A 22,699-nucleotide genomic window follows, 5' to 3' on the forward strand; every position below is an offset into this window, starting at 1 on the left:
TGAAAAATTATGGATCTAAGAATATAAATATAGATTCTCCCTTTTCATAAATATTCAATACATTATTTGACACATTGGTTTGAGTGAAGCTTCACAAGCACAATTTTAAGCATCTTGATTTGGGCTGAGGTCCAGTAAATTATATATTCCCCAAAACCATCAGAGCTTTCTCACTAAAAATACATGCTCACACTCTACTTTGAAAATATTCTAAGATAATTATTTCCATTTTCATAGTAACTAGTACAGTTATGACTAGAGTTGTCTCAGGTTTCTAAGGAAAGAAAATTATTCTGAGATACTGTTAATAAGAGAAAGTGTAGTAATAGAGAGGGGTATTTTCTTAAAATTGTGTTAAAGCTGTCATTTTCATGTTTAATGATTTTTAACTGTGCTAGACAAGATTTTATTTATATTCACAGAAATAAACTATCTGCTATAACTCTGTAGTCTATTGCCCACCAATCTTTTTAGCCCCTCCCTGTAGCAACTTCACAATGGATTTAATTCATCTTGAGAACATAAAGGCAACATTTAGTAAATAGAATTTTCCTGACAATTGCTCAGTCCTTCTAGTGAGAATATTCAGTGAATGGTAACACCTAGGAAGGAGGCCTGTACAGAATTTCACTCTGTAGATGCCAAGAAAAACAACTTAAAATCTTTTCTGAAGATAATAGGAGAGGCAAAATATTTTGGAAAGTTTATTGCCAGAGTCTATAAAACCATGTTTAAAAGAAAGAGAGATTTAATACCAGGCTTTCTATCACCCTCAGTGTACAGAAGAAAGACACTAAAAGAAACACATTTCATTTCAAATAGTCCTCTTTCATTTGACAACTACAATTCCTAGCATTACTACTTTTAAAGCCAAACTTTTAAATGCCAGCTTCCCCTGCAGTGCTGGCCATTTAGTGCTTATCACATAGGTCTATATTAGTGAAGTTTTAAAAAGCAAATGTCCAAGAGTGAAGCTTTTTGATTTGAGGTTATCAGACTGGATTTTTGTCTATGGTTATTTTCACATTATTCTACAGTGAAATAGAGATTAAGCTTCCACTTCTTTAAAGGGGATGACTCAAAGAAGGCGTACTAAGATGCATCTCGGGAAAATAAAATTAGCTTTTGCTTTAGTGGGTGTGAGAAGCTCTCAGTTCCAGTTAGTTTATAAATGCATCATAGACTCGAATTCATCAATTCTTTGCTTGGTGTTCCCCTTTCTGATTTTCCGATAGGATATTGTGTTGTATCTTGAATAAGCATTTCTGGAGATGTCACTCTTCTTCTCGAAGGTTGGCTGCTCATCTGGTGTGACAGGTTGGGAACTGGGGCTGCTCAGGGGGGAGTCCTCACTTGCATCAACTTCCTCTTTTAATTGAGAACCCACTTCACCTTTTTTCTTAAATTCTATTACTCGAACTTCATCTTCATCATCTTTGCAATTATCATCATCATTAATTTCTTCATCCCAAACTTCTTGCTCTTCATCATGCTTAGAATATAACACATCAACTTGGCTAGGTTTCCGGAATCCTAACCATTCAATTTCAGTTGCCTGATGAGTTTTGGTCTTCAGATCCTCATCTTCTCTCTCTTCTAGAGGTTGTTCAGCAATTCTTCCTTTCTGTCTACTTATTTCTTGGTTACTACTCCTCAAAGGAATCTTCTCCCACTGATGCCCTGTAGCAAAATTAAGTGGTAGTTGAGATGTACAGAGATTCCAAAACACTCAGATATTCTCCAAATTATATTTCTGGACAATCATTTTCCAACATGTGATTTATGGGATATTGTTCTGTGGGTTACTAATATGTTTTACACAATAAAACAGGTTACACCATCAAATTAATTTGGAAAACACTGCATTAAACACAGTTAAGTAAGCATCTTCAGAATCTATCCAAGCCTTTTAAATGCTAATGAATATTAGCATCCAAATAAGTCAGCAACCCAGCTTCACTTGACTCTGGAACTTTTTTGTTGCGAATTACTGTCTCTAGTGAGACTGGTATTCCCTGAGACACACTTAAAAAATCCTGTCTAGGCTATCATGACTGGATTTGTAAATATATGAAAAAATATTTGGACCTATCTTCTACACACACACACACACTCCCCCCACCTCCATGTACCCCTCAAGGAAAATTAGAAAAATATCTCACAGTGACAAAAGGCTTTCTTCCAATAGTAAAAACAACGACTGCCAATGACTGGTCACACTCATAGTAGCAAATTCAGTATTTGCCACCACACTTGTCAGAGTTGTCCTAAAGTACCAGCTCAGAGGAGGGGCAGGGAACAACAGATGGTCAAGAGTCATATGCTGGGCTAACAGAGGCACAGAGCCCACCAAAGGACATACAATATAGTCTAAGGTCTGATTTCCAAACAGCCAAGATTTAAAAATCATGTTGAGGTCCTATCAACATAGTGCTAGTTTAGCCTATTGTTTTAAGCATGTCCTTAATTAACTCAAATTTTTGGTACCATATAGGGACTCTTAAAAGGCTTAATTCATTGCAAACTTTACACTTTTCAAACAGGTCATATCAGCATATCCTCAATAATATTTATTGAGCATGCTAAAATGAATTAGTAATAAGACAGCAGAGGCTATTCTCTGGGCTTTCATTCCTAAAGGACTTCTGTGGGAAGCTTCAGACTGAAGTTGCTTGACTCAGGGTTGTGTTCACTATTCCCTTTCAACACCTTAAGAGTCTTTAAATAAAGTGAGAGGCACCGTTCCTCTTTGCCCTTCTTCATAATTTCCTATTTGCACTGAAAGGAGTTCACAAGTCCATTTCCATCAAAGATTTTTCATTCTCTTCTTATTTTTCCCCCAACTATTGGAATCAGATAGTAAACTTACACAAAGAGACAGATGTGAAGATGGATTATTACCCCTCACTAGTTGTTCACCACTCCTATCAGGTCACTGGCATCCAGTCAATATTCCTTACATTATAACTAAAAGTACACATTAGAATGTTTGCTATAATCTTAAGCTTTGTGTTGTTTTCTTTTTTTCCCCACAAGAACCAAAGAAACTGATCTTTTTGCTCATATTCATGACTCAGGCATGGAGCTGTCATGCATGAAATAACTTCTTGAATTTAAATTATAGATTTTTTTTCTCAATATTTTTAGCATCTTCCTGTTTTTCAGTCTAGGAGTATTCTCTTTGGAGACTTTATAGCTGTTTGCCACTGTGGGAATAAAAGGCACCAAAATGTGTTCTTCTCCCCTATAGGAGAAACGTATGTTCTACCAAACACAAAAGGATTCCTGCAGGGAAAAATTCACCCTGAGACTATCGACTTTAAAAATCCAGACTGCTTTTATTCTTTATTTAATAAAAATAAAAGATCCTAGAAAACTATTGTCTCCTGGTCAGAAATCTGAAAGGGGCTCTAGATGAAAGATCGAGATTCTGCCTCAGAGAGTTTGCTTACTCACTGGAAGCAGAAGGGTTAGGGCAAAGAGGTTACTTAGCCCATTTCATGGGGCTTACGTCTCATAAATAACCTGTGAAAGTGTAAGAGCATGACAATGACTGTTGCTTAATACATTCTTCCTTGAGTGACTACACAGTAGACCACTGTGTGTAGTCAGCAGGCAGTCTGAGAGGTGTCCAGGCAGAGTGAAAAAACCCAGGAAACTGCCAATCACATCCATGTCCACCTTGACATCTGCTATTTTATGTGATGTTCTAATATTTCAACTGATAATCTCTTCAATGTTTTGTTTAAGTTACCAACTAAGCTAAATTGCTTAGGTCTACCAAGCTGACTTCAATTTCGAGATAAGATGTTTATGGCTGCTAGAGAGGAAATGAATGATAAATTAATAGATTTTTATCCTGTACTCATTTGGAAATTGTTTAAATGTAGATGTCTCCTTAGAAGAGAAGTCTAAGAGATTTTGTGTCTCTTAGACTCTTGAGTTTCTTTGAAAATAATACAGTCCCTTAAAAATCAATGTCCCTTCTATTCTCTCATTTTCTGAAAGAATAAATTAAAATTAACTTCATCATCTGGAAGATTTTTTTTTGACAAGAATTAGGTAACCATTTTGTGCTTACATCAGAGGTTTAGAATTTTCCTATAAAGCAAATAAATTTATAAGATCTATTTTAAACTGTATGTCAATGGCAAACTTTTAGGATAAACCCATTTTTGAAGCATTTACATTTTGCAAGGTGCCTAACATAGACTTGAAGACACTAAATCAAAAAGAAATGTTAATGTAGTGAAATAACTTATTAAGACGCAGGTATCATATCGTCTAGTCAAAGCATGCCAATCAGTTACACGGATCCACGCCATCTCAGTCTTGAAGGGTCTGTAATGCTTTTAAGGTGGAATCCACAGATAAGTCCAGACTCCCTTATCTGCCTATAGCAGCTTTGAGCTTTTGAAGGTGTTGCCTGGATTGCTTTTTCAATACCATACTCATGCAACATCCCATGCAAAAACTGTTTTCCATGTCCAGTCAAACAGTTTCTGTGTACAAAATGGAAGTTCCTCTTACCTCCTCTGAATGTCATTTCATCAACAATTGTTTCTTGGAGAGAAAGATCTGTGATAGCCTTATGAACAATATAGAGATTCTCTTCTGGTTTTTCTGGGGAAAAAAATCCACAAGATTAATATTTTAACATTTAATTAGTTTAATATAAATAAATTACCAATTTAGACTCTAATTAGGTAGATGTCTTTGATTTTTTAATTGTGATGATTAAAAATAACTATTTCACTCTTTGAACTCATTTCTTCATTGGTTACTTTTATTTATAATGATAACCTCCCATTTTTTAATGTCTACACAAGGTATATTACCATGAATTCAGAAATTTTCTGCTATATTTAGAAGAAAAAGTTGAATTTCTGAATTCCCTTTAATCAAACAATAATGTTCATATAATAATAAATGACAGTAGTTAACATTTAACCAATACAGTAATTTTTGCAACAATTCTACAGATGTTGGTACTATTATTCTGCCTTCTTCTAGTGGGAAAACTAAGGCTTCAGGAGACTGAGAAAGTTCCCTAGAGTCACAGAGCTATCAAATAAATAAGCCTGGATTTTACCCACGGCAGAAGTTAAGTCCTTATGCTATGCAGGCCTGTAGAATAAGGCATCACATTAGGGCATGGATGAGGGTGGGAGGGTGTGCAGCTTATTCCTGTCATAACAGTTTATCCCAAGACTCCTGAGTGAGTTTACAAATCAAATCAAGCAAATTAGAGAGAAGGAAAATGCTTTACCTTTTAGAATCTTCTCATCCATAGATGAGTTGAGCAGTATGGTCCCTTGTAATTTTTCACTTTTCTCCCGATTTCCTCCGGTGGGTATATCTTCAAGACTAGGTTCCACCCTGCTGTATGATGGGGCACTATCCACATCAGCGGCTTCCTCAGTGATTTTAGTGATTTTTTGTTGACCATTTTCAGGTGGTGTATCTCCATTATACTCAACCGGACTGAATGTCACTGGAACATCTGTCATGATGTACAGTTTAGTCTCACTTGGAGAGAGCTTTGGGGAAGACCCTTAATAAGTTCTCTTGCCTTTAAATCCTACAGTTCAAACTCTTACTCTAAGAGTACAGATTATTTACTTTAGTACATAATAACTAGCTTCTTTTCCTAAAGGTGTCCAGATGGAGCTTAGAACAAAAGTAATAGAATTTGTCAGATTTGCCACCAACCCATGCGCAAGAATCCAGCCAATCACCACCTTCTTTGCTGTTTAGCAGTCCCACTTGCACAATTAATGGCAGCCTTTTGATCTACATAAACAAACAATCTGAGGCAATCAGGCTTTTGTGCTGCCATGTAGAGGGGGACTTTCAGCATGTCAGTCCCCCTCTGGGAACAGAGATTTTTGTCCCCTCTCATAATGGCCCTTTGTCATTTTCCTTGTAACAGGAGCCACGATTGTTCCACAGCTTTAATCCAGAGAGAATGACCACCTTGAGGCATATTAGTTCTGTGTAACCAGCTTAACATTTCCAAACAGATTTTGTTCAAGTAAAACCTCAGCTACTTTGTAAAGGACAATGGCATCGTTTCTTATTTATTAAAGAATAAAAACAGCTTACCAAAAACCTGTAAACAAGACAACTTTATTGTGAGTGGTTCTGGCAGCAGATCCCATGGTATGTTTTCAGGAGCCCAGAGAAGCAAAGCTAAGAACAAACAAAAATTCTGCCATCTTACTAATACCAAAAATTTTACATTTCAGAGTAATTCATTTGGTCTATACCTTCTTATTCTCTAGTTTATTTAAACGTCTGTTGAAGCCCACCCCATCTTGTACAATTCTAACATAATTGCTTCCATTCCCTTCCCCCAGCCAGAATTACTCTCAACATTTCCTATTGATGTTGCAAGATGTGGTAAAATAATATAGCACCAACCCTGCCTGTCCTTAGGGAAAGAGATGATTATGTAAAACATCTGCCACCTACCAATCCTTCCTTCTTAAAGTAAGACATTCATTCTTTTTCTTTTTTGAATCTCATCTAGTACAAAATGATTCTGCAGCCTTTGTCCATGCTGCTCTCTTGGCTTGGAATGCCCTTCTCTTCTTCAAGGCCAAACCCCTGGCCTAACCAGCTCCTCTGAGTTCTCAGCTGTTAGGCTGAAATGCCATTTCCTTAAAGACGCTTTCCCTGACCCACAGGATTAGGATGGGTCTCCTCTTACACATGATCTTTGTCCTTCAGAGTGCTCTTCACAGTTGTGATTAAATAAGTAATTGCACAATTATCTGTCTAATGTCTCTTTCACTAACTAGGATAGAAGGTTCATCTGGGCAGGGACCATGATTAACTTGCATGTGTCCCCAGCATACAGTATCTGTCCTGAAATAAGTAGGTACTCAATAAAGAAAAAAAAAAAAAAAACTTTTGAACAAATGAATAAAAGTTACTCTCCAAAGACCACATTTCAGATCTTTTCTAAAGGGAAGAAGATTAGAAATCAGAGAGTAATTGCAAATTTATCACCTTTAAAACTGTGTCTATGGCTGAGTCCATTAGGGTCTACATCAGAGACGACAAATACAAGGCACTCTGGTCTCATACTCTTTTCCCAGGGACTTGGAGGCCATCTCTACAATCCTAGAATTCTTTCCCTTGTCGTTATTGGCTTTTCTCTACTGAACACACTGATTTTTTGTTTGTTTCTGTATGGGAGGAAAATTAATTTTCCTTCTATTCTTCTAAGTTCTTGTCTAAGATCCTTGTAATAAAAGACAGATTAACAAGAGAAAATGGAACAGAAGTTTGTTAACGTGTTTTTAAAAGATACACTGAGACATAGTAAAGATTTTAAAAGGTTTTCTGAGCAAAAATCTATTTGACTCTGGCAATGCCGAACGAGAAATGGTTAAGAGCACTCCATGGGAAAGGACATCAGGGAGAGACTTTTATAGAGAAAAGGCAGAAACAAAGTAAAGAAATTATTGATTGACTACAGCTTAAAACCTAGTTGTCTGTTTGTGATTGGTTGTCCTTAGCTGTTAGTCTAATGGCCTTCTTGTTGAATTAATTTAGCAAAGTATGCCTCATATATACATGGGAGACATCCAGGGAAACCAAGTAGCTCCCAAGTAGCTACCTTAAATACCATCTCCACCTAAAGACAAAAGAGAGAAAGGTGTGTGCTGGGGGAGGAGTGGGGAGGCTAGTTAGAGTTTTCCAGGAAAAGGCATAGTAAACAAGGGTAAGATTTGTTACGCTAATTTAAATGGATGCCTTCTCCACTGACAAGATTCTATTATGATTTAAAGTCACCCTTCTCTTCCTGAAGAGAAGTACTAGCTAAACTAGCTAGAGAAGTAGCTAAAGGCATCCTTTTCTTTCTGAAGTACAGAGAGGGAAGCACCCTTACATAGGGAGATAGCCTTTATAAATGCCAATTTCCCTTGCAAAACATAACCTTCTGTTTCCTGTGCTTCTCTAGTGCTTGTTAGTTCTCAAAAATAATCAGCTCAAAATAATCCTTATGCCCAAAAGACATATTTTGGTATGGCATATTATGCTACTCTTCATTTGTTTGTTTTTAATTTTTTTTTACAAACTCTTATATAGCATTTATATATGTCAGGCACTGTTTAAATGCTTCACAGATGGTAACACATTTGATCTTCAAAATAGCCCTGAAAGGTAGGTGCCATTATAAGCCTTATTTTACAGAATAGAAAAATGAAGCACAGAGAGATTAAGAAACTTGCTCAAGGTCACACAGCTAGTGAACCTACTACTGAGAGTTTACAGCTTAGATGAAGCCAAGAGCCATCTCTGGTCTGGATGCTGATGTTTCCTTGGTCCAGAGAACCCACTGGGCTACAGCCTGATGAATTAACCATGTAGGCATCATTAGTAGTTATAGCCAGGAAGGAGCAACAGAGGGCCTGAGGTGGCATCCCAGTCTTCCCAAAACAGACACCCCAGCTGCTGAGGACATGGTTGGGAGGGTCAGGGAGTTTCCTCCCACCAGGAATAACAGGGCTATTCACTTAATTCAAAGACTGGGGTCTGGAGCTTCAGGGCCAGGTTGGTCCACTGCCACCAGCAGAGTTAGAACAGCCCAGGATCTAGGGCAAACAGAAAATACTGGAGGAATGCAGATGGGAGAAATGCAGAGACTAAGACCAAAGCCAGGAACACATGGGGACAAACTAGATTGTGAGATCCTTAAGGGAAGGAAGTAGTACTAAATTCAACTGAATGGCCAGCAATAAACAGAGAAATATAGGAGCACTCACATTAGCTTTAAAGGCCTGTCTCCAACCACTGTCAATTCCCTCGACTGCCAAGCACTTCAATTCAGGGACACAGCAGAGTTTAGTTTCTCTCTCCTACTCTTAGATTTCTATGACCCTAAAGCAACTTGCAGTTTATACCTACAGCTTAGTTTTCACAGGAATTAAAATCTGGTGGGGGGATTATCTTTTTTCTAATGCTTTGCTTGACATTTCTTTTCTGGCATTAGAATTATTTCAGATTTATAAAGATAGAAAAATGACCCAGAGTTCTATCAGCCTTGGCTAATCCGTGTGTTCACTTCTGTTATACTGTCCTACAGAATAACAGAGGTAGGTAAAACGGTTTGTCATGTGCACTAGTTTTCCTAAAAGTAGATGGCAACACAAGAAACTTTTAGCTTCAAGATGGGTCTATCTAACTACCAAATAAAACACAGGGCATCTTATCCATTAAGAGGTATGTTGTCACACATTGTTTGTAACAACCTATGATTTTTTAAATGTGTTAGAATTTGCACTAATGATCCTTAATTCAAATACTAGTGCATAATCTTCACTGCATGAAACAGGACTTTTTTTTTTTAAGAGAATTTACTGGAGTATTTTTCCCCCTAGTTATGATTCTTAACAGTAAAGGATATCATATAAATGTAACCATTATCAAATCTATAATAAAAACATGATAATGAAATAATCTTCACAAGGGAATGTAAAAAGTATCAAAATAACATTATGTAAAAACCCATATTTCACTTGTCAAATGCCAAATGATTGATGTTAAGGCTGTATTAGGTCCAGAAACAGGATTTGGGGAAAAGTCATAAAATCCTGACCTTTAATAATACGTGAAAAGCCAAGCCACAAGTTAATGTTATAGCTCAGAGATGGTTAGTGAGCACTGAAACAAAACAAGAAATAAATTGAAGAGATTGGCTTTTTTTTTTTTCATCTTGGCAGATTAGAGCCAACTCTTATACAAACAGAGATTTGAATAGTTGGGAAGAGGTAGTGTATCAATCATGGTTGAAACAGAAAGAACCATTAAGGGATGGATAGATTGATCCACCTTCCTACCTATCTGTCTATCTATTCATCCATCCATCCATCTGAAGGGATTTAACCTTATACAATTGTAGGTACTGCTGAAGCTGCCTCCATAAGTCTCGTGTCAAGTCTGGTGCTGGAGCTTGAAGTCTTCAGGGCAGGAAGGTGGGAAGGGAAGATGGATGTGAGGGGCAAGAACAAACTGGAGACACAAGGACAAGCTGGAACTGTGTCAGTTCTCACTGCTTCTGACCTTAGTGGTGTGTGTGAGTGTCCTCCAGGAGAAGCTGGTCCCCTGACCATGGTCCTGGATCAGGGAAGCTGAAGGAAGATCCAAAGGAAGGTGGAGACCCAGGGCTGCCCCAGGCAATGGGTGGATGGGTCACAGAGGGTGTGGTGAGCTACAAAGAGCAGCTGCTGCAATGTTGCCCTACAAATCCCAGACAAGAATGCCTCTTTTGGCCTACTGTTCTTTTTCTAGAATCACACAGGAAAGGGAATTCTGGGAAAGAGAGTTGAGACTGGTCAGGTTGACACATAACCATGTCACCACTATGGACTTTCAACATGTCTCTGAACCAGTGTGGTACCACATGCAATATTTCAACTCAAAGTCCTACCAGTAACTCTCAGAATCTTCTAGAGGGGATATAGCAATGTCTCAAGGGAGTGCGAAACCCTGAAGGACCCTGAGGAGCCAGAATAACCTGATTTGGTTCACTTAAGGGACTAACATTCCAAATTGAAGGGACAGCCCAGCAATGAACTGTTACAGAAATATAAAATATCGTAACATAAAAAAATCAATCAGTAATCATATATTTCACTTCAAAAAAAAAAAAAGTGAAAGATTTATACGATCCAAAGAGAAACCAGAATATATATACCTCACTTCAAAAAACAGTAACTGCCTACCACCTAGTATGAATTAGATTAAGTTGATATTTTGTGTCATCTTTGTACCTTGTGTTTATATTTAAGCCCACTGTGAAGCAACAGCTGTCATTTTGGCAATATAAGGTCTTGAAGTAAAGGATGATTTCTTCCAGGTAGCCAATAGTGAAGTCTATGGATAACATTTGAGTTTTAAGAATTTAATGTAACAGAATTTGAAAATTGAACTGTATCTTATTAGAAACATGCTTTCCAAAAAAAAGAAAGAAAGAAAGAAAGAAACATGCTTTTCAACCTCAGAGGTAGGTCAGATTGGGAGGGGACTGTCAGCTGTCTCTCTAAGGACAAAGCCCTTCTTATACCCCAGGAAAGGTTTAACTCTTTGTAGCTCTAGAATCTGGGACCTGGCCTCCCAGTGAGTCCCTGTTTACCATTTTTTTAGAAAGCACTGGAAGAAACAGGTTGGGATTTTTGGTGAGGATTAGAGGAGAATATAGCCCTGAACAAAGAAGCCGCAAGGTAAATCCCTGGGGCCAAGATATGCAGGGTTAGGGTGGGAAGGGAGAGCACTAAGCAAGAATTAAGAGGCCCTTAAATAAAGGGCAAGGGAGCATTATCATCGGTGACCCCTACAGTGGGTAACAGGATGAACTCAGGCACCAAATGACCTGACATGAAATCCTAGCTCTGCTGTTTTGTGACCCCTGGGCCAGTGTAGGAACCAGGCATGTTTGGGTCGCAGATTACAGAAGCTCAATTCAAAGAACCTTAAACTCTGTGAATTTAACAGATCATTTCACTAGAAAGTCCAGAATTGGCTTTGCACTTGTTTGGATCCAAGGATTTAAACAATGTCACAGGCAACCTTTCTCTCTCGATTCCAAGGAAGGTAACTGTTAGGAGGTACTTGGGTGAACATTTGTCTAGGTCCAGTAAGATCTCCAGCTGAGTGTAGTAGGCTGGATGATGGCACCTCCCAAAGATGTCCAACTCCTAACTCCCCTGCTCTGGGAACTGCTACCTTACAGGGTAAAAGGGACTTTGCAGACATGGTTAAATTAGGGAGATAAGGAGATTATTCAGGATTATCAAATTGAATCAGCATAATAATCACATGGCCCTGATGAAAGAGAGGCAAGAAAGTGAAAGGTAGTGGTAGGAGACGTGACATGAAAGTAAGAGGTTGAACTGCTACACGGAATGAGCTAAGAGATGTGGACAGGCTCTAAAAACTGAAGAGGACAAGGGAATGGATTCTCCCCTGAAGCCTCTGAATGGACTATAACACTGCCAACATCATGATTTTAGACTTCCAACATCCTGAACTGAAAGAAGATAAATTTGTGCTGTTCTAAGCTATTAAATTTATGATCATTTGTTACAGCACTCATAAGAAACTAGTACATTGAGTATCTTGTTTTTCTGCCTTCATTTTCATTGACTAGCTGGGGGCAGAAAATTCAGCCTTTCCAACTATTTGTGAGGTATATATTTTTGAATCTCAGCTATCTTGGATTACTTCATACTGACTAAAAATACCTCTCATACTCTCATAATAAGATTGTATTTTCTTCTCTCTCACTTTTCCATCAGTACAGGTTTGACTGAAATTTGTAGCAGTTTGCTAAAAACTATACAAAAATGACAAACTCTCTAGTATCTTGATATTTTTCTATCAAGTCACCTAAAATTTAATCTTTAGTAGAAAATAGTCTGAATCAAGATTCGAGGGGACAGTTTATAGCAACAATGGTCAGCTTCACAATCAGGAATCGGTGAATTCTCACTGCTTCTCATCGCTCCTCTTAGTGATCCAATCCCACATTTTAAGGTCTATAATCTACATATCACTCTTGCTGTCCATTTCTTTGATTATACAATATTTCTTTGGTTGAAAATGAAAGATTCAATTCAAAACAAATTCTACAGAAATGAGAATGATTCTGGCTTCTGGAAAGTTCCTCCCTCTCTCTCTTCTCCCTTTCTTTCTTGGTCATTGTTCTACTTTCCTCTATACTGGCTTTTTTCTCAGGTGAGTACTCCTAGGTTGGAGCAAATATTCCTCTGGCAACCCTAAGCTTACATTATCAAGATAATTATTAATATGAAAGAGGGAAGTGTTTCTTTCCCATTAATTCCAGGCCAACTCTCTGGGATGGCCCTCATTGGGCTACTTTGGGGTAGGGGTTAATTTCTGAGCCAGCTGTGACTAGAGGGACAGAATCCTCTAATTGGCCTGGTCTGGGACAAGTGTCCACTCCTGAACAGAAAAATGGGCACAGACAATGAGAAGAGCCATAGGACAAACAAACAGAAACCGACAGTAGCAGATGCCTACCCTTTGAAGAGATTCAGATGCCCCATCAGTAAATGGTAGATTCTAATATGATACTCCTCCTAGAATTACTGTAAAAACTAAATGAGTTACTCCAAGGATATTGTTTAGCACAGTGTGGCATAATAGGTATTCATTCATATTTGTTTTTTATTGTTATTTAGTTAACTAAGTAATTACTATTACTATTTCTACTAACCATGTAGCTTTGGAAAAGTCATTTAACCTACCTGAGCCCTTTCCTTCATATTAATAGTTATAATGACACATCCCTTGATGCATGACAAGAAGAAGCAAGTTAATGTGTAGAAGGTACCTAGCATAGGGCTCATTCATGAGAGAGACCCATGAAGAGTAGATGTTATTTTTACTGTTATCTGAGAAAGAAGGAACAGGACCACACTTATCTCATCTACATATGCATGGATTTTTTACAAGCCAAACTCTGAAATCTGACTTCTGAGTAGGTAGAGTTACATCACTGAAAGGCTCTTTTTTCACAGTAGGAGACAATGTAGGGGCTGCTCCTGAGACTGACACACACACATGGAGGTTAGATCTAATGTGGCTTTGGTCCTGTCCCTTCCTGTAGTCCCTGGGAAAACTTCAGTCATCGCCACTCTTTAGAATGGCTTGTTGTAGAGTATCCTTGCAAACAATGGTGGCATCTGTTTCATCCAATAACACACATGTGGGTGAGTACCATGGCTTCATCCTTCCTACCTTGAATTGGGATTAGTGTGTGAGCACCAGCCTATGGCTTCTACAAACAACCAATGCATTGACTTGGTGGAAACTGATCCTACAAATGTATGAAATATCAGGGAGATTATGAAGACCTTGACCCCTAGAACTCTCTCACACATCAATCCTTGCAGAAGAAAATGAATTATGTTTGAGACTGCTGCAGAGCAATCGCACAGGTAAGGAAGGGGAAGCCACATGAAATAAAATTATTTCACTCTGTTGGCCATAATTTTAAGAGTATACTATCCTAGATGCATGAAGGAGTGTCCCCAGTGGACTGGGCTCTCAAGAGCTTTTAGCCAGGCAATTATACTCCTGTCTTACTTACAGTGAGATTTTTCTTGATGCACTTTAATGGAAAGAATGGATTATTTATTCACAGACTCTCTATACACATTAGTTAGAAGTGGAATTTGTGCAAGTGTTTAAAAACCACAGAAAGAGAATTTCTAACTGCATGTGCATACATTCTCTTTGGTAGTGGGAAAGCATTTTATAACTCCCCTAGGGAAGCAGAGCTGCATGAATGCCATATCACTGTCAGCAGCATCTCTCCTGAACTATTTTGAATGTCACTAGGAGTTTAAGGCAACATGTTGTTTTTCAGAGGAGGAAGGCAACAAAATAATTAAATACACTTTTCCTTAAGGAAAAAAAAAAGGAAAAAAAACCAAGTTGTTTCTGCTTTTGTAAGAAGGTGGTAGTGATGTGACTATGAACAAATATAATCTCTCCTAAAATGCCTCAGGTAATTTAGCTCAGAAAACTTTATCTCAAGGTTAGCAGGAGAAATTTACACACTCTCAATGAGTGAAATACATCTGCAAATAGATTAGAATTTCTTGTAAAGCCTTTGTTTTGAATCCAAATGAGGAACATTGGACAGCTGCGCAGATTCTCTTGACCTTTAGGTGGGGAGAGCAGTGATTTGAAAGCTCCATTTATTGATTAGCTTATTTACCCCAAAGCAACTTGAAGCCAAACAGGAAATGTACTTCGAGAACCATTCGACTCAGAGGAACGTAGGAGAAGAACAGCACACTTACTCAGTGGGGTCTACACAACAAAGTAAATTCAGGCTCTCTGAAGTGTTCACATGGTCCGCTGTAATAGTCTCCCACCTCCAAATGATATTATTCTAAATCCCAAGTACATTATCTGGTTCATAGTAGATATTCAATAAAAAATAAATTGTTAAAATATTCTTTCTTTTCCATGATCACACACACACTCAAACTCAGTTTCTGCCTATTGGTCCCTTGCTTGTCATATTAAATACCAGCTCTTTATAACATAACATAGCTACTTTCTGGGTTAATCACCCAAAACTGCCCAGTTCTTTTTTCTACCATTGCCACAGAGAAGTATTCGGTGTTACCAAACAAGACTCCCATTTCCATGTCTTGGCTTATTCTTTCCCCTGTGTCTGCAATGCCTGCCTCCTCACATCCCCTAGCATCCTCCTCACTCTCTCTACAAAAGCCACAGCCATATTTCAAGGCACATCTCAAACACTGCACCCTCTACAAGGCACTTTCTGACACTTTTGCCCAGAGGCTCTACCTGTACTTTTCTTAGAGCCCCCTTAACAATTCAGCCTTATGTTGTTTTACTGCACTTCATTATTTTGCCTTGTATTATTATTTGTGCGACTGTCTTACCCCACTACCAGAAAAGCTTACGTTTGTAACTAAAAGACTTCAATTTAAACCTCAGTTCTTCCACTGAAAATCTATATGGTTTTTGGCAAATTACTTAATATTCAGAATTTCAGAACATCTGGAGAATGCCTACCTTTCAGAGTTTTTGAGAAGATTAAATCACTTCACAAAATATACGTGGATCACCTAGCACAGTACCTGACACACACTGAGAGCCAAATAATAGTAACGATGCTATTTGTGAATGTATTGTCAGATCCTTGCAGCCTGTGTGTGATTCATTTTTGCACTTCTGTAGGGGCAAGCATACCACCTGGATCATGATCCATACATATGCTTTGCATTGCCCATAGCAGTTACTGACATTAAAATGTGACAGTAAAATTTATTTGAATGTGTCTCTGACCCCTTGTTTGTCCTTCATTTATGAATCTGTTTTTATTTATTTCCAATTAAGTTTCAGGGATTCAGGATCTAAGAGTTGAATTTTCTATGGTGTAGGGTTATGGTGTGGATTTAGAAGACGCCACCTACTGGCAAATAGGCAGAGTTTACGTTAGAAAATGAAATAAACACAGCTCTATGGCTCAACCGAAGACTGTTCTGAGTGTTCTGGTCTTTGCCCTCCTGACTGCTCACTGCACAGACCCTCTCAGTAAAGTACATATTGGCTAATACAGTCTTCATGTAGGAAGTTTTCTAAGTCAGCTTGGACTCATTTGGAGGTAAGTATTCTGGGTTAGATTTCCCAGAGCAGAAAGCCTCAACAGAGGAGGAATGTGTGCTCAAACAAATAGTGACTTGTTTGACACTTTTAGGGACCCTAAATTCTGACCAGGTAACCCTCATCCCATCCCTCAATGTTCCCCCTCTCCAGTAGGTCTTGGGAAAATCATTTAACCCATGAAAATGACAATTCCTGATCTGAAAAACTAAGGTCATGATAACCTGCTGTTAGAGGCTTCTTGTGAGGTTTTAATGATATCCTATCCAGAGATCTCAGTGGCTGCTGTCTAACATATGCTGTAAAAATCGACCTGTTGCTATGATTAAGCAAAAGATGCTATGCTTGCATCACTCAGTCATCTTCAAAATTCAGTTTGCCTCAGAATATTATAAGCACTCCATTTAAAATCCAGGTTTCTTAGCACAACCACTCAAAACCTATGGGACACAGCAAAGGCAGTGCTAAGAGGGAAGTTTATAGCGATAACAGGCCTTCCTCAAAAAAGAAGAACAATCTCAAATAAACAATTTAACCCACCACCTGAGTGAATTAGAAAAAGAAGAACAAAAAGCCCCAAAAAGCAGCAGAAGGAAGGAAATAATAAAGATCAGAGAGGAATTAAATACAATAGAGATTAACAAGACCATAGAAAAAATCAACCAAACCAAAAGCTGGTTTTTTGAAAAAGTAAATAAAATCAACAAACCTCTGGCCAAACTCACAAAGAAGAAAAAAGAGAGAGCACAAATTAGCAAAATAAGAAAGGAAAATGGAGAAATTACAACAAACAAAATAGAAATACAGAATATCATACGAGAATATTATGAAAAACTATATGGAACCAAACTGGATAACCTAGAGGAGATGGACAAGTTTCTGGAAACCTACTGTCCACCAAAACCGAATCAAGAAGAATCTGAACATTTGAACAATCCGATCACTAGAAAGGAAATAGAAATAGCAATTAAAAACCTCCCTAAAAATAAAAGTCCAGGACCGGACGGCTTCACCGGGGAATTCTACCAAACATACAAAGAAGAACTCATACCAGTCCTTCTCAAACTCTTCCAGACGATTGAAAAGGAGGGATTACTCCCAAACTCATTCTATGAAGCCACCATCACCCTAATACCAAAACCAGGCAAAGACACTACAAAAAAAAGAGAATTATAGGCCAATATCACTGATGAACATAGACGCCAAAATCCTCACCAAAATTTTAGCAAATAGAATCCAACAACACATAAAAAAGATTATACATCATGACCAAGTGGGGTTCATCCCAGGGACACAAGGCTGGTTCAACATATGCAAATCAATCAGTGAAATACATCACATCAACAAGAGAAGGACAAAAACCACATGATCATCTCAATAGATGCAGAAAAAGCATTTGATAAAATTCAACACCATTTATGATAAAAACTCTCGCCAAAGTGGGTATAGAGGGAACATATCTCAACATAACAAAAGCTATATATGACAAACCTACAGCCAGCATAGTACTCAACGGTGAAAAACTCAAAAGCTTCCCACTAAAATCTGGGACAAGACAAGGATGCCCACTATCACCACTCCTATTCAACATAGTCCTGGAAGTCCTAGCCACAGCAGTCAGGCAAGAGAAAGAAATAAAAGGGATCCAAATTGGAAAAGAAGAGGTAAAAGTGTCATTATATGCTGATGACATGTTACTATATATAGAAAACCCTAAAAGGTCCACACAAAAGCTACTAGAGCTGATTGAAGAATTCAGCAAGGTAGCAGGTTACAAAATTAACGTTCAAAAATAAGTTGCATTTCTTTACACTAACAATGAATCAATAGAAAAAGAAAGTAAAGATACAATCCCCTTTAAAACAGCACCCAAAGTAATAAAATATCTGGGAATAAATCTAACCAAGGAGGTGAAAGAATTATACACAGAAAACTATAAACCATTGATGAAGGAAATTAAAGAAGACTTTAAAAAATGGAAAGATATTCCATGCTCTTGGATTGGAAGAATCAATATTGTTAAAATGGTCACACTGCCCAAGGCAATCTACAGATTTAATGCAATCCCTATCCAATTACCCAGGACATATTTCACAGAACTAGAAAAAATCATAATAAAATTCATATGGAACCATCAAAGACCTAGAATTGCCAAAGCATTACTGCAGAGAAAGAAAGAGGCTGGAGGAATAACTCTCCCAGACTTCAGACAATACTATAGAGCTACAGTCATCAAGACAGCATGGTATTGGTACCAAAACAGACATATAGACCAATGGAACAGAACAGAGAGCCCAGAAATGAACCTACAAACTTTTGGTCAACTCATCTTCGACCAAGGAGGCAAGAATATACATTGGAATAAAGACAGTCTCTTCAGCAAATGGTGTTGGGAAAACTGGACAGCAGCATGTAAAACAATGAAGCTAGAACACTCCCTTACACCATATACAAAAATCAACTCAAAATGGATTAAAGACTTAAACATAAGACAAGATACAATAAACCTCCTAGAGGAAAACATAGGCAAAACATTATCTGACATACGTTTCAAAAATTTTCTCCTAGAAGAAATAAAAGCAAGAATAAACAAATGGGACCTAATGAAACTTACAAGCTTCTGCACAGCAAAGGAAACCAGAAGTAAAACAAGAAGAAAACCTATGGAATGGGAGAAAATTTTTGCAAGTGAAACCGACAAAGGCTTGATCTCCAGAATATATAAGCAGCTCATACGACTCAATAAGAAAAAAATAAACAACCCAATCCAAAAATGGGCAGAAGACCTAAACAAGCAATTCTCCGAGGAAGACATATAAATGATCAAAAAGCACATGAAAAAATGCTCAATATCACTAATTATCAGAGAAATGCAAATCAAAACTACAATGAGGTATCACCTCACACCAGTCAGAATGGTCGTCATTCAAAAAATCCACAAATGACAAATGCTGGAGAGGCTGTGGAGAAAGGGGAACCCTCCTACACTGCTGGTGGGAATGCAGTTTGGTGCAGCCACTATGGAAAACTGTGGAGATTCCTCAAAAGACTAGGAATAGACTTACCATATGACCCAGGAGTCCCACTCCTGGGTTTGTATCCAGAAGGAAATCTACTTCAGGATGACACCTGCACCCCAGTGTTCATAGCAGCACTATTTACAATAGCCAAAACATGGAAACAGCCTAAATGTCCATCAACAGGTGACTGGATAAAGAAGAGGTGGTATATTTATACAATGGAATACTACTCAGCCATAAAAACCGACAACATAATGCCATTTGCAGCAACGTGGATGCTCCTGGAGAATGTCATTCTAAGTGAAGTAAGCCAGAAAGAGAAAGAAAAATACCATATGAGATCGCTCATATGTGGAATCTAAAAAACAAAAACAAACAAACGAAAACAAAGCGTAAATACAGGACAGAAATAGACTCACAGACAGAGAATACAGACTTGTGGTTACCAGGGGGGTGGAGGGTGGGAAGGGATAGACTGGGATTTCAAAATTGTAGAATAAACAAGATTACACTGTATAGCACAGGGACATATACACAAAATGTTATGATAACTCACAGAGAAAAAAATGTGACAATGAGTGTGTATATGTCCATGAATAACTGAAAAATTGTGCTGAACACTGGAATTTGACACAACATTGTAAAATGATTATAAATCAATAAAAAATGTTAAAAAAATAAAATAAAATAAAATCCAGGTTTCTTGACTATACTCCCAGATACTCTGACTTGGTTGAGGCCCAGAATATACACCATAAACAAGCACCTGGGTGATTTTGGCATATATTCTAATAAACAATACTATGCTTTCTAACTTTCAAACACACCTAAATAAGGCAAAATAAAAGGCACACCTAAGCAAGGAAAAAAAAAAATCTTGGAGACATATTTGTTTTCATTACTCATATTACTTAAAAACTTAAAGACGTGGGACAAATAAAGTTCTGGAGGTAACAGTAATAATATAAAATAACAGTAATAATAATAATCAACACATTCTAAGTACTTATTATGCAGCAAGATTGGTCAATGAACTTTTAATACAATAGCCCTTTAATCTTCACAACAACCTTTAAGACAAGTATTCTTGTTGTTATCATTTTACAGAAGAGGAAACTGAGGCAAAGAAAATTTAAGTAACCTGCCAAAGTCACCCATCTAGTAAGGGACAGAGCCAGAAACCAGAATTTAAACTAAGAAAGTCTGGCTCCAGAGCCCAAGCTCTTAAACATAATCCACCGTTTATAAACTTATAGCAATATTCCCTACTGAACCAAACCACATGGACCAAACAGTTATTCTTCTAATAAGGGACCAAATTTCTTAAAGAGCTTTTCCATGTAATAGAAGCCCCAAGAGAACAAATAACTAATATTATAGTCACAGGCCACCTTTAATGCATTCCACCATCCTGTGTTTGATTTTTTAAAAAATTTGTTCTAATAGGTTGGGCTTCACTTCTTTTATTTAACAATATCTCAGTGATTGAATTTCCATGGTTAACATTCTTTAGTCTGGTGTTCATGCATAAACTTGCAACAATTTTACACTTGTTTGCATTTTTAATCAAAAAAATGAGCTGCCTGATAAAACTAGTGCATCCTCACTAAAAGCCAAGGCTCAGGGAAACTACAGGGATGGAGAAGTCCTAGCAACCTCTATGAAAGGCTGATTTTGAGGGAAAGAGCTAATATGTACCTAAAGCCGAAAGGCTCTTAGTTTTTACTATCTGCAGTAAGAGACATAATTTAATGGGTAACATCTCCCAGGCTATGTTCTCAGGAGATTCTACAACTGAGAATAAAATTCATGCCTAAGGCTGGCTTTTGCAACCAATTTTAAAGGAGGGACTTGCCACTTCTTCCAACCAAAATCCTGAGGGAAAAGGAAAAAATGAGTAAGAGAATGACAGGACTCAGAACTCACAGTCATCCTTAAGGGCAAATTGGTGGCAATTCAACAGTGATTCGTTTCCTTTCTCATTTCTAATCCCTCACACTTTGTGCACAGGCTTTTGGATAATAAGAATATGTGTATAGATGGAGCATTCAGTGTTCACAGTCTCCAACAATCATTCATTTGAAATGACTGAAGGAAATCATTTCAGGCTGAGTCCAGTGAGGAGCTTTCCAAAGGCAGTGCTGGCAGGGCAGGATCACAGCCATCCTGTCACTGACTCAACATGGGCTCAGCCACCTGAGGGTGAGCCAGGACCTGTGTGTGCATCACAGAGAACTAGTGCAGTACCTGCCACCAAGGATGAACTTCATAAATGTCAGTTAAGTGAATAAACAAAGTTTCTTACCCAACCCCCTTCCATTTATAGATGAAAAACTCAAATCTCATGAAAGTGGAAAGTTTCATGAAGCAGAAGTTGAGGCACGAAGAGAATAAAAGAGCCAGGTGAATATAAGAGAATATCCTTCTGCCAGCTACCCTCCTTTTCCCCAGCTCTCTCTCTTCTCTCTGCATGTCTCTGAATCTTTCTTATCCTCTCTTGATTCCTTGTTCACTAAATTAACTGCCATTAATATGTAACTAAATTAAGTAACATACTGAATTAAGAAAAATTGAAACATTTAAACAGGCTTCTCTAAAAAAAAAACTGACCTAAGTTAGGTTTGAGTTGCTGTCTCTATGATATATACACTCTGCTTTTCTCTGTCTCTCTTTGGGTTAGTAGCCCTCAAGAGTAAAGAGGTTCTCCACTCATAGTCTAACTTACTAGCAGCACATCTTGCTAGTTACCTCATGTCGTTCTCCGCTCTCTTTCATTTTAGGGGCTGAAGAAGGGAATCAACTTGACATATTGTATGTAAGAAGTTCATAGAAGTGGCAGAATTACCACTGAGACTCCTCTCTCTTGGTCATAGACTCAAAGAGGCTCAGGGATGAAGAGATCTTTGAGTTGAATCTGTGACACCGACCGTTCAGTAGTTGAATCTCCCCTACAAGACCCACTCAAGGCATTTTACTATTCTCTTTTTTTAAAAAAAAAAAATCTTTAAATAATAGAGAATTCATCACTTCATGAAGGCAGCTGTGCTTGAACTGCTCTGAGTTCTGAAAACTTATCCCCGTGTGGAGGTGAACTATCATGCCCTAAAGCTTTCACATATCAATTGTGCTTGACTGAACCCTTTGGAACCATCCAGAACAAGTCTAGTCTGTCTTCCATCTGACAACCCTTCAGATATTTGAAGGCAGCTTTCATGCCCGCCCCCATCCCCCAAGTCTTCCCTTTTCTGGAATAAACTTCTCTGGTTCCTTTAGCTGTTCATCATATAACACTGTATTGAGTACCTTTAAACTGTCAAACATTCTCCCCTGAACATACTGTCATATGCTTGTGTACAGGGCTGACAGGGGTCAGATATAAACTAGTATAGACACATTGTGTATTAAAATATTAAAATCATTTCACTACAATTGATAAAAAGCCACGGTTTTAAGTCTCTTCCTCAGTGTCCACCATTGTCTTTGCTCATCACCTCGGA

At 37.9% G+C, this 22,699-nt stretch overlaps 1 protein-coding gene across 1 annotated transcript; it reads right to left on the reverse strand.

The window, feature by feature from the left end:
• Nucleotides 1-691: 691 nt before the first annotated feature.
• On the reverse strand, nt 692-5,747 carry ERMN (ermin). The gene is made up of 3 exons (XM_006191465.3): nt 5,270-5,747; nt 4,531-4,623; nt 692-1,680 (listed from the first exon to the last, which is right to left on the reverse strand). Exons 1-3 carry the CDS (start codon nt 5,508-5,510, stop codon nt 1,166-1,168), a joined length of 849 nt encoding a protein of 282 aa, XP_006191527.2. The 5' UTR covers nt 5,511-5,747; the 3' UTR covers nt 692-1,165.
• Nucleotides 5,748-22,699: the final 16,952 nt, after the last annotated feature.

Source organism: Camelus ferus, chromosome 5 (assembly GCF_009834535.1).
Source record: "Camelus ferus isolate YT-003-E chromosome 5, BCGSAC_Cfer_1.0, whole genome shotgun sequence".
NCBI lineage: Eukaryota > Metazoa > Chordata > Mammalia > Artiodactyla > Camelidae > Camelus > Camelus ferus.

Excerpts from the sequence above, each read along its gene's own strand:
- ERMN (XM_006191465.3), bottom strand. The coding sequence starts at position 5,510 with ATGACAGATGTTCCAGTGACATTCAGTCCGGTTGAGTATAATGGAGAT. Across the intron at positions 4,624-5,269 it reads GGATGAGAAGATTCTAAAAG|AAAAACCAGAAGAGAATCTC; the intron begins GTAAAGCATTTT and ends TTTTTTCCCCAG. Across the intron at positions 1,681-4,530 it reads TGAAATGACATTCAGAGGAG|GGCATCAGTGGGAGAAGATT; the intron begins GTAAGAGGAACT and ends ATTTTGCTACAG.